This window comes from Sinohyriopsis cumingii, chromosome 13, assembly GCF_028554795.1.
Source record: "Sinohyriopsis cumingii isolate HCF-2022 chromosome 13, ASM2855479v2, whole genome shotgun sequence".
NCBI lineage: Eukaryota > Metazoa > Mollusca > Bivalvia > Unionida > Unionidae > Sinohyriopsis > Sinohyriopsis cumingii.
Window position 1 is genome coordinate 50,122,960 of NC_142973.1, and position 13,421 is coordinate 50,136,380.

A 13,421-nucleotide genomic window follows, 5' to 3' on the forward strand; every position below is an offset into this window, starting at 1 on the left:
TCCCAAAGTGGTTTTCCAGGGTTTCGCTCATGGTACGCTCTAAGTAGATGTTGAAAAGCGTGGGTGACAGGAGACAGCCTTGACGTATTCCGACCGTTGTCTGGAACCAGTTCCCCACAGAACCTTGGGCAATTACTGCACTGGTAGCCTTGGCGTACAGGTGCTTGATAGCATTGGTCAACTTCTGACCCATGTTGTACTTCTTCATTGTGGTCCACAATGCCTCATGCCACACTCTATCCAAGTCTTTTCTGAAATCTATGAACACATGATAGATGTCTTGTTGATGTTGCGAGTACTTTTCACACAGAATCCTCAGACTGAATAGTTGTTCTGTTGTGGTTCTTACACTCCGGAACCAGGCATGTTCTTCAGCGATTATTTCTTCTGCTTGTGTTTCAGTCTGTTCAAGATGATCTTCAGCATCACCTTAATAGCATGGCTGATCAAACTGATAGTTCTGTAGTTTTGGCACAGCTGGAGATTGCCTTTTTCTGGGCAGTGTTATAATCAATGACTGGGTCCACTGTGTTGGCCATTCACCTTTCTGTCAGATCTTTTTGCAGATATTGTTAGTAGCTCTATCACCGATTACCACCCCCCCCCCCACATTCTTGATAAGTTCAACTGGGATATTGTCTACTCCAGCCGCCATCCCATTCTTCAGTGCTCTTATTGCTGACTCCACCTCTTCTTTCAAATGGGGAAATCATCATCATTTGAGGAGTTTGGAACCTCAAGCACCTCTGGGTCTCCTGTGGACTGATGGTTGTAGAGTTCTTTGCAATGATCAGTCCATCTTTTTGCAATGTCACTCGCTTCTGTGAGGCATTTTCCATTTTCGTCTTGAATGGTAGTGACTCTTGGTTGCTTATGTCTGGTGAGGTCTTTCACAGTTTGGAATGCCTTTTTGCTGTTATTCTTTATCAGACTGCTCTCTATTTCTGTGCACTTTTGTCCAATCCAATCTTCTTTTGCTTTGTTCAAGCTTTTTCTGATATATTTGTTTATTTCTCTGTACTCCATTGCCCCTGTTGTGTGTCTGGTGTTTTTGAGGTCTCTTCGGGCATCACACAACTTCAGAATCTCTTCTGTAACCCAGGGTTTGTCCAGCATTATCAGTGTGTCTTGGGCAAAAGTCGTCTGGCGGAGCCCATCCATCTCCTGACCAAGGAGTTGCCAGAAGGGGATGTAGTACATCGTCCATCTGCCTTAGGGTCTCCACTCCGGATTTTCTCATAGGGTTTACTCCCGTAGCCTTTGGCTAACCAAAGCCGACCTGCAAGGCAGCAGGAGACTCGTGGATGGGCGGTGCGTCCAATTCCCGAGCAGATAAGGCATCTGCCACTGCCCGATGAGATTAGACAAAAACAAAGATGGTGGAGCATGCCTAGCGCTGATCTGTCATGTTTTTGCTCCGAGATAGCTCCAGTTGTCAAGGCAAGCACACTCAGGAACAATCCATAACCAATTACAACACGCTTTTGACATTTGGGCGAAATCCCAGAACATGTCGCTCAAGAACGGCCACCAGCGCAGAGGCGGGAGTTGACAAGAACAAAAATGTCAGGGCGAACATGCTCAGGAATATCTGATAACGTGTTCTTGTCGCCCAAATAGTTTGTTCATTATTTGGAGCAGTGGTTCTGAATTTTTTTAAACAGATTAATGTCACCAATCGATGCTAATACCCCCACCCACCCACAAAAAAGACTGTAAAGATGAAAATCCCTTATCTGCCTCCATCCTCCCACTTTACAGGTAAATCAATCACATGTATAGATTAACATATCATCTGAATTCAATACGTTTAGATTTAGCTTGAATATGCTAATAATTATGTTATGACTGGAAGGAAAAGAGCCCACTGCTCTGTTTAGATGCCGATATACTGGTTGCACTGGTAATGCGATCTTGTGGAAAATTCCTTGTCGGTGTATTATCGGTGAAATAAAGGTGCTCCGGTATACTGATTAAATAACTGCAATAATTAAAGAGATAAAAAAGTTAAACATGAACAGGAAAATGAACACACATAAGAAACAAGTTTACATAATCAATGAATTGTAAAATATAGACCACGTTAGTCTCCTTTTGGCATTGTGGTGTATTGCGTCTCAATATGTATATACAAAGTTTTATTATTGGTCATGCAACAGTTTCCTAGAAACTGACCTAAACTGAATGTACAAACCCACTGGACCATGAAAAGTAGGTCACAGTGGCTGATTTTTTATGCTATAATACTCCTGAGAATGCACAAGTTTTCTTGATTGTACAGGCAATGGTATCCCATAAATTTATTATAATGGTGCAAAACTCTATAGATAAATTTGTAGTACATTCTGTTGTGGTCAGTGTGACACATACCCATTAAAACTGATATATGGGCTAGGCTCCCAATCAAGTCTTGCTTGCGAAGGATGGGATATGCTCTGTTTGGAGCCACAAGTGAATTTCCAATAACAGTTAGACAGATGGAAGAGGGCAATGTTAAGGTATGTCAAAAAGCGGAAAAATGACAAAGCTAAGACAAACCAGGGCCAACATTTTGGGAAATCTTGCGCCATTTCATAATGTCCCACCCAGTCACATTATCCTGACACCAGGCCGACCAGTCCAAACACTAACCTCTTAATGCTGATCGCCAAGCAGGCAGGTGTTAGTACCATTTTTGTAAGTCTTTGGTATGACTCGGCCGGGGATCGAACCCACGACCTACCGCATCCGAGGCGGACTCTCTAACCACTTGGCCACCAGAGTGGTTGTTTTATTCTATATATCTGCTCAGATCTCTGTTATTCAAACCATTAATTTCATATTTCATGTTATTAATTACTCGATCCGGGCAGTAACACTAATGTCAATAATCTCCGGAAGAACAATAACCAATACACCATAAGGAATGGTCAGAAAAGGCTGACCAGCAAGCAGGGTATTCTGTGATAAAAAATAAAAATAAAATAAAGACGCATGAGGTTATGTCAGAACAGAGAATAAGAACATGTACAAAGTACATCTAAAATAGACACATCTGAAAATATTGGTTATTATTTTTACTTTTAGTCTGAACAATAAACTAGTAGAATTTTATTTGTTAGTCAAATAGAAATTGTTTATGTAGATTGAAAGGTGGTGGTGGTGGTGGTGGTGGTAGGATTCAGAGCAAAAGAGTGGAATAATTAGTTCTATGCTGTGGAAAATCTGGGCAAGTTGCTGGGAATTCAAGCAATCTGGGAATTCAAAGTAATTTGGCAAAACACGTACAGACATATGGAATAATTTTGTGATTAATTATATACACAAAGAACTGGCTGCTGCACTCTTCAAGAAATGAACAAACTGAATAAAGTTAGATACTAAAAACAACAAACAAAAAAAAACAGACAAAAAATAAAGTTATTCTTTATTTATTAACATTCTATGTCAAAATCATCCATGCATTTTATTCAAACATACAAATAATAAATTCAATGAATCCTACAATCTTTATTTTCCAAAGCAATGATTACCCTCACATGTACATGTAATAAATCCCTGCTTGTATATCAATAAAGTTTTACAGACAAGAAAATGTGAATATTCATATTTACAATCTATAATAATTTAAAACTGACACATACAGTAAAGGTCCATTATACAGTGCAAATTCTCTGGACACATGGACCAACAAAGTGTCCTTTAAACACGTCTTATTCTGTATTCATTTGCAAACTGGTACACATAGAGTCTTTCTAATGAAATCAAACTCAGAAATATTTAAATGGATAAAGCCCAAGCATGTTCTAATGATATTATCCATTTAAAATCTAGGTATCCCTGTAGCCGAGTATGGCTCCAGATAAATGCTTTATTGTATTTATTTTTACCCTAAAAAGATGCAGTAAAAATAGAAAATTATAATTAACAGAGTGTGAAAATGGCATTAAACTCTATAGCAACAACATATCAAAGATCCACCAATGCCAAAAAGTACAATTATCTTGAAACATACTGGATGACATCAAAGATCCACCAGTGCCAAAAAGTACAATTATCTTGAAACATACTGGATGACATCAAAGATCCATCAACGAATTTCATTCCCTAAGGATTATAATATTGTTTTCAGTCTGAGACACCATCTTTGACAAGCATTTGACTAAACTGATGTGGATTCAATGGCAAATTCTTCGAGGGACAGACTAGTATTAGCTGGTTAGGTGCATGCAATTTTGTTAATTTTGCTGAACTGAAATTTTGCACATGTTGTTTAAGACTTATTGTTTTATAATTCTTTACGAAAAACTTTAAAGGTATTTGGATTATAATCTATATGATATGGACTTTGTCCAGAAAATGGATTTTCTGAATAACTTAAGAATCTGAACAGAATAAGAAGAATATTTTGGTAGCGGGACACCACCTTCTTGGTTTATATCATCAACAACAAAATAGAAATGGCAACTGTATAATCTCCATTTTACCATATGGTCAGAACCTACGAAAAGCACATTCATTGCCCTATGTTATGAATGCCAACACCAGAAGAAGCTGATGCATACAATGTTGGGACCAAAATGTTGAGTATATTTCACAAAAGTGGCCTGTATACAGAAGTGGCCTGTATACAAAGGGTCTGATTAGTATTACAACAACCTTACAGGGCTACAACTCTGTTGTAACCAGTATGCTGAGGAAGCCAGGGTAAAAAAGGGCCAGTTTTTTAAAAAATTCACCTGACAAACTCAGGGAAAAGCAGTGTTGAGACAAAATGTATAAAAAGAAACCAACTTTTTAAAGGAAAATATGATTCTGCAATAATACCTACTCAGCCATAATACATTACCATTATACATCCAATACCTCGCAAATCCAGCCCTCCTAAGAGATTAGAGTGATCTTCTCTTGGATGAGGGTGTTAACACAAAATCCCATCAATTATCAGTTACTACTTGTGCAGATGTGCACACTCTTCATGGGATACAAGAAATTCATGGGCTCCAGAGGGTGTGGCTAAATTTTGATCGAGTAAGTATTATCAAAGAAACATAATTTACTCTAACATGTTAGGAATAGGTGTAATATCCCCTTCCTATGGAGTTGGCCAAATGTCTAATCTCTTAACATACTTGAAGCAGTGTTTGGTTTTGTGTGAGATACAAGCTATGTTAGAACATGGTTTATATATGGATGCAGTTGAGAGACCAAATGCTAACTCCTTCAAATCAAGCAGAAGTAGAGTAGTCTACATTGTACAAAGCTGCTGAATGACCTGTACTGCTGGTATAGGTTCCATCTGGTCAAACTGGAACTTCTAGGATCAAAGGCCTCTCAGGGAAGAGTTTGAGGATGATATCTCTGACCTCCAATCCCACAGCTTGGATGATGTCAGTTAGACAGCAGTTAGTCCAGCTGTTTGACATTCACTTGAGTTGTGCCAAAAGATCAGTCACAGGTACAGCTGTCTATGAACTGCATTTTGTCATAACTAGTACTAGGTCATGATAGAGGCTGTACTGTTGATTGTCCTGTCCTATGCCACTCCACAATACTTCCATGGTTAGTGTGGGAGGAAGGTTCACCAAATCATGTGCCAGTTATGCTGGGTTTTGTTAAGTCTGGGCTGCTCAATCCATGACTGGGTGCTGGATGTTACCTGTGTTTTAGGACAGGGACTGGGTATGCTGGGAAGATAGATTACCATATATGGTCCATGTGGAAGATGGCACAGGTTAAGGCTGTGCTAAATTTGCAGATGTGGTCCAGGACTGGGTGGTTTGTGGCATCAAACTCTGGTACCAGTCACAGAGCAAATGATCACCATAGGCACTACAGAGGTCAGAATATCCAGGAATGGTTCAAGCAGACCTTCCTACCTTGTCAGTACTTACCTGGTGCCGGATAATACCTGTGTCTTGAAGCCGCAACTAGAAATTCTTGTAAAATAGACCACCACTTGGCCGGCTTTATCATCATGATTGAAAATGTGCTTTAAGGCTCTCTCATTCACCCAAAACAGTTGTTCATTAGTGGCGATCACCCATACATCCCCACACTGCATAAACACAGGTCATATATAAGACCTGAATTGTACCTATACAATTTACACAGGAAGAGTGATTGTCTTCGGTCAGTTGAACTGCCTGCACCCCAAATGTGATAGAACAATGGCAACACAGGTGAAATCTGTCCAGCACTGCAATGAACTTAATGTAAATAGGGATACTATGACTAAACAAAATAGAAGCAATCTTAAAACATAAAACAGATCAATTATTTGACGGAATTCATAAACGATGTCAAATCCCAAGTTGAAATGAAAGTTCCAAAGAACACAGGACATGTAATTAAGGTGGTATTCATAAGTTCATGATATGATTAAACAGCAAAACATTATATATGATGAAGATAGAGAAACAGACGGAAGAATAGTTGGAATTTACTTTAATGAAGTGAGAAAACTCCAAAGACTTGCTCCAATGACATAAAGGCACAAGGTGGTATTTGTGAGGCTTTGAGAAAGTGAGCATTTCCAAGCATGAAAGAAGCAGTAGCTTATTTTATATAATTTGGTGGCAGTTACTCTATTCAAGCGGAGTCCAATCTGTCAAACTTTAACCCTGGCAAGGAAACAGTGATTTAAGCACATCTGTTCCTAAAATACGTCCAAAGACAAAGCAAAAACATTTTTAGCTTGGGGATGGCTGGATTTGCAAGGCAGTGAATGTACTCCTTATGTATGATGAATGATTGGCGAAAAACAAAATCTCATGAAAGTTTTTTTCAATAAAGATATGCGTATGTAAATAAATTGAATACAGAGTGTAATTAATGAAAACAATATGTACATGACCCATGGATTTCAGTTACATAATTAAAATTAATTTACTGTGCTGACATCTACAGTTTCTACAGCTGCCCTAAAAGGATTCAACACACTAAAACTACCTGTAAACAAGATGTCAAGATACACCGATTAAAATAATTTTGTCTTCATCTTAATTATAGTTTCTTTTTTAAATACCTCAAGCAATCTGAGTCACTAACATATATTAAAATTTCTAGAATAACGATTCTTCCTATATTAAATTGAATTTTTTAAAAACTGCTTACCATATTGTTTTTAATTTTGTGTACACTTTTTATTAGTTTCATTCAATGCACATATAATTATAGGTCAAACTAATATAATTAACATGTTCAACTCCTTCTCAAGTACAGAAATTTAATAGGATTTAATAGGGGGAAAAAGTCATCTGTATAAAACAGAAATACATTCATGGAACACAAATCCCCCACACTGTGCCTCAAATACTTCTTGTTGTTGTTGTTGTTGTTGTGGGATTTAATGCCATTTTTTAGCACACGATAGGCTATGCATGGCAGCCAGTATTAACGCTGGAGGAAGAACCCGGGAAAACCCCGGGAAGAACCACCAACCCACGAGAAGCTACTGGCAAGCTTTCTCACATACCCACATTGGCCAAAGCCTAAAATACTAATCTCAATGCAAACTTAATCGGATGACCTAATGATTAATGGATGGCATAACACTATCGGCTTCTATTATATTCATAGTGGTACATGAAGTACAAAGAATGATAATTATGATTTTTATGGAGTGTTGGTGTAAGAAAAATTACAAACAATATGGTATTTCAATACCTACTTCCAATACACATTTTGAATTTACCTCTCCCTAATTAATATATAAAAATATGTACATAAAATTGATCTATCACAGGCCACTTAATTTATGTGTCTATGCATAAAATATAATTACAGCGTAAAATAACATACTTTCAAATAAAAGCGAGAATAACATTATACTGAGACTAAATCTTTGCATCTTAACTATAAAATGACAAGTTTGGTGAACTGACAATTTGAATGGATGCAATGCCTAACAGGGAATCATAACAAATAGTATTTTGTTTAGTTGGTAAAACTCTTTGGCTGTTTATTTTCTGCCAATCAGTCAATGATATGACTGTTTTTGTGTCACATAGCATGGAAACTTATAGAGCTCTCCATTTACAACACTATTCATGAAGTTATTAAAGTGTTGAGAGAACAATGTACTGAGGTATGTTAAAACAAGGATATGTCATAAATGTGCATTATTAATCGGATATTTCTTAATTCAAAACAACATTATAATTATTCCTCATCAGCAAAGAACTAAAATGAAGTTAAATATTTGAAGCACTGTAAACACATGCTAACTGCAGTCTGTAAGGAATGATCAGTAGAACAAACAACCTGACCCTGATCTGCTAGCATATGTAGTACAATGGCACTGCAGAGCAAAGAACTTTTACAAAGCAGAAACAAAGACAAAATTGCATTTAGAAACAAGGAAGAAAGTTAAAGTAATGAGTATATCCAGGTCTACAATCCAGATATTTTTGACAAGATTTGCTGAAGGGGGGGGGGGGGGACCAAAAAATTAGCAGTGACAGATATGATCATGCAGTTTGTCATCTAATTTATAATATAGAAAGATAACGGGTGATCTTAATGTGTGGAATTTAATAGTACAATACCAAAATCTCTTTCTCAGCACACTTTCAAGATGAACTTAAGGCCTTTTCAAAGTAAAAGATACACAGTTCATAACAGGAGCACATTTTGTTAAAACAAAATTTTTGTTGTTGTAGGGTTCAATGCCATTTTTCAGCACACGATAGGCTATACATGGCGGCCAGTATTAATGGTGGAGGAAGAATAAATGGGAAGAATATAACTATAAACATATCATTATTAATGGTCCTTTTCTAACAAATGAAAACAACCTGAACAAAAATAATCTTTGTATTATTATTCTAAATTTTCTTTTCTTTGTTTGTCACTAGAAAATTCATGTTGACATCTGAAATATTGAGAAATTACTGATTTTCTTTTGCACAATTGTTTCAAATATTACCAACAGCGTAATAAGCAAGGGAAATAACTGTCAAAAGTTCCAAGCACTGACCCAAATTTAAGTTGACTCCCATGACAACAAATTTATCTCAAACGTCAGTGGATCTCTAGTTAGTTACTAATTTTGTTAAAATCATACAGTTGGTTACTATTATTAGTAAAATAAACTACATTAGGAAAAAGAAAACAGAGACTATGCTATAGCCATGGAGGTATTGAAATCCGTCCATGCCCAAAAGATGTATTATGGAATTATACTGAAAACAGAAACATACATGATAATACTGTGGTATAATCAATATTTTCTTCTAAAAGCTTCATGAATCTAATATAGGATAAAAAGAATAAACATTCTGCTTTTGTTTACCACTGTTTCACTAGTTTTCTTAAATTCATACTAGCTGTATAACTAACATTTATGCAAACATATATGTAACTAAGATACATTAACATACAAAATATTAAATACCACTTTAAAAATGAATGACACATGACTGGAATGTAAATGGCAAATTTAATGTTGTTAGTTTAGAGAACAACTAAGCCTACCAGCCAATTAGTTTTAAACATGCTTGGAAGAAAAATTGTTACTGGAATTTATCAAGCATAAAACCTACCAAAATTAACTGAAGAAAAAAAAAGTTTTGTTTATGAGGATCATGCCTGAAGTTCCAAACTGATATACATTCCAATACATCAAACTCCAGCCACTTCCCAGTATGCACTGATCTTGACGACAAGTGAAAATAGTACAATTTACAAACTAAACGCTTAGCATAAGGATATTGGAAACCTTAATAGGTTTAGGTTCATGAATTTGATCCTCCCTACATAATGCCTATGTACCAACAAAATGCAAATGAAAAGGCAACAGACCTTTTCATAATCTCTTGTAATAGTTCCCTCCTGTGCTGGGAATGTATCCAGAATGAACATAAAGATGACAGCAGTGTGATGTTTAGAACACAATGACAGGTTGCTCTAATTAATTTGAATGCATTAAACATGACATTTTCATCCATTTACTTCCATTCTTGTTCATAAATATATTGTCAACAGACTAATTCCGTATAACAAACATTTATCTCCACCCACTCAAACAAAATCTTCTACATAACAAGTGTTCATCTAGCCCCACCACAAACCGCTGTACGTAATGTAATAAGTGTTTGCCTATCCCCACCCAAAACAACTTCTTTTATATAACAAGTGTTTGCCTACCCCCACCCCCTTTACGACTTGACCTGCAAGTCATTATATCAGATTTATTTATTCCATGTGAAAATTTATCAAATGAAATATATTCAGTTAGTATATGCACTAAATATTTTAGTTTATTTATTAGTATGCATATCAGAGGAAGAAGATTTTGTGAAAATCTCTGACCGTCTTTAGGAGATTTTTTGGGTAATCTGGTAAATTATCACAAATGCTCAAGATTAGTGTAATCAAAATTAATCAATAACTATTGTCATATATATATATATATATATATATATATATATATATATATATATATATATATAGACACACACACACACACACACACACACTACTCATAACTCACCACTATTGGTAAGCAGACTTGGTTTTTTTGTTATCCATCAGTTTTCTAGTAGTTGGCCACCCTTCATCAGATCTATATCTAATTAATATTTATCTGACTTACATCATTATGCTGCACTTTATATCATTAATCCAATACCAAACTGTCAGGTAAATATAAAGTTTCCTTATCCTACAAGACTCTATAGTATGCAACAACAACTGTTGTTTTTTTCCTTGCCATATTCCTTTAGTTAACCAACAGGTACATCTGTGACATGCTATACAGCAAGTGTTTATTTCTTCCACTGACCAATTAGGAAATGTACTACTAGATTACAGGCATTCAATGAGTCAAGTCAGAGATGAAAGAAACTGCATACTAATATTGGTGTGTCAACAAAAGATGTACATTTCACTAATTTTGTTTCCTTGAGTTTTCAGCCCAAGGGGCTATTAGAACGGACTCTGATTACTTAATCAGATAATGAAAAGGTTAAATATGACAATTAGTGTGGCTTCTTATTGATAAAACTCCACAACATTTCACTAGAAAATTATATATAATAATTCAGACACTCTGATAAAGCAACCCAGTGGGCCAACTTAATGATCAAATGTTAATAGCTGGAAAACATTAAAAAACTTTTATAATTTTAAACTGATCATTTTTAAAAATATCTGGTTCTTTTGTTGCCCCAGTTTTCATATTGGGAAGAAAGGCTGATTGGCATTCATTTTGTTTTTTTTCCCTATTTTTCTACACCTGCATGTGATTACCCTTTGGATAACTGTTAATCAAAGAGGGTACATCTATACAATACATTGCCAGCCACAAAGACAATGATCACCCTGTATCCTTGTACTTTTTTGAGCGAGTCATCCTCCTCTCAAATAATTTTATTTCCTTATCTTTCTTTATTCCATAATATAAGATGTATTCTTCTCTAAAAAATGTGATAAATAAATCTCAATTTTTCATGGCAAACACAAAAAATTCTTCCTTAATGTTTTCTTCTTTCCTCACTAGTAAGAGTCAGATGCTTGATGAAATTTACTTTCATGAAATAATTTTGTGATTATCTAATTTACTTATCGGCCTTATGATATCATTATAGGTAATTTATTTTTATTAATTCCAACTGGCTTGAGTATTTGTTTTGACAATACATGTCACACTTTCTTGATGGCCTTGGGGATGAGATCAAGAACATTATATCCACCTATCAGAATATATTTATCCTCAGACCCTTTCGATTATATTTTTATTAATTCAGTTCTGAAGGTTTTCTCTCTGTTCAGAACATATCATATCAACAGAGAAAAGAAGGCTGTTTAGCTATGCTAGTCCTGTGTTACCTACTTATCAGTGACTGTGAACATCATCTTTTAAATATTCATATTATTTCCATACTTTTTAAGATAAATGATTCACTTTCCTGCTCATCCTCCTTAAAATTTTAATTTTATTATCTCAGACATACTGATCCAATCTTCTAACTAAAATTCTAAAACACATCCCCATTTTCATTGCAGACATGAGATCACAAATTCTCAATAACCATTTATAAAACTGGAAACATCTGGTACAACTCTATAACTCCATTGTGAAGCACACATTGGTGGAAAATGATGATTCACATCAAGAAGGATAACCAATGACAGCATCATTTTCATAAAATAAAACCTAAAAGGGAAATAACTCTGGCTACACATTATACCTTCCTCTAGTGAAACGTTCTTGGGCTTGACAGTATTCATTGCATATAAGCTTGAACAAGAAAAGATGAAAGACTATGACTAGGAATGCTATTGATACCCAGAAAATAGTTGGAAGACCTCCTAAATGGTGTCCATGGCGATGCATGGCTATCACATGATGTTCATGAGCAGGAGCTGGAAAAAAACACAATAATAATATTATTAATAATAACAGCAGCATTAAAATTACAGTGGCAAGAAAGTAATAATTTTTGCCAGAGGCTGACAAATTATCTAAAGAAAAAAATGACCCCAAAATACGGTAGAAGTAAATAACACCCTAAGTGAATATCATGTTGCACTGAAACAAATATTCAACAAATACTAAAATTATAGAACAAAATGATAGGGAAAGTCAATGTAATTCATGTAATTTATTCTCTGTACTAATTACAAATAATGAAACTTGAATGAAACAAGATATCAAAAAGGGCATGAGATTGCTTGCCCAACTGACCTGTCTGCTTCAAAGCCAAATGCCAGGTCAGCTGGTCAATAAATCTGGATAAGCATGATGCTTTTGACATCTGAAGTTTTTAATATTGTTTTTAATTAATGGCAGCCATATTGGATGGCAGATTGATATCATTTGTGAACCCTTAAAAGATCTTATGCCAGAATGCTTTCCATCAAATCTGGTCAACTTTTGCCAAATGGTTTTTGGAGAATAAGTTGTTCAAACGTTTTACGATTTCAGAAACAACATCTTAATTTCACAGCATCATCTGAATAAATTTTATCTTTATACCAGAATACTTTCTGTCAAATTTTATCTTTACATCAGGATGCTTGGTAAAATTTAGTTTGTTTTTCTGAGAAGCCGTTTTGTTTAAATAGTTTTCTATTTGAATAACAACATCTAAATTTGATAATGGATATCTATAAATAAATAAACCTGAAAGGTCGTTTTACCAGGACTTTTCCTGTTGAATTCTATTCAGCATTTTAAAAAAAAGAAGTAATTTGAAGATTTTTCTACTCTTAGTAACAGTGGCCATATATGATGCCAGATCAATATCATTTGTACTAAACTGAATGGCCTTTATGCCAAAATGCTTTCAATCCAATTTGGTACAGGTTTGCTTTGCATGTTTTTTTTTTTAAAGATGGTAATTTAAGTAACAGTGGCTGTATTGGATGGTGGATTGGCATCATTCATGCAAACTTAAAATACCATTCATAACAAAATGCTCTCTGCCAAGTCTGGC

The 13,421-nt window shown here is 35.4% G+C and overlaps 1 protein-coding gene across 1 annotated transcript in view; it reads right to left on the reverse strand.

Annotated features, from left to right (window-relative positions):
- Nucleotides 1-3,389: 3,389 nt before the first annotated feature.
- LOC149785524 (uncharacterized protein KIAA2013 homolog) overlaps nt 3,390-13,421 on the reverse strand; it is a 62,094-nt gene continuing 52,062 nt past the window's right edge. Inside the window, exon 15 of the mRNA XM_089979329.1 lies at nt 3,390-12,348. Coding sequence (XP_089835455.1) covers nt 12,161-12,348 — 188 coding nt within the window. The 3' untranslated portion in view covers nt 3,390-12,160. The remainder of the gene's footprint in view (nt 12,349-13,421) is intronic.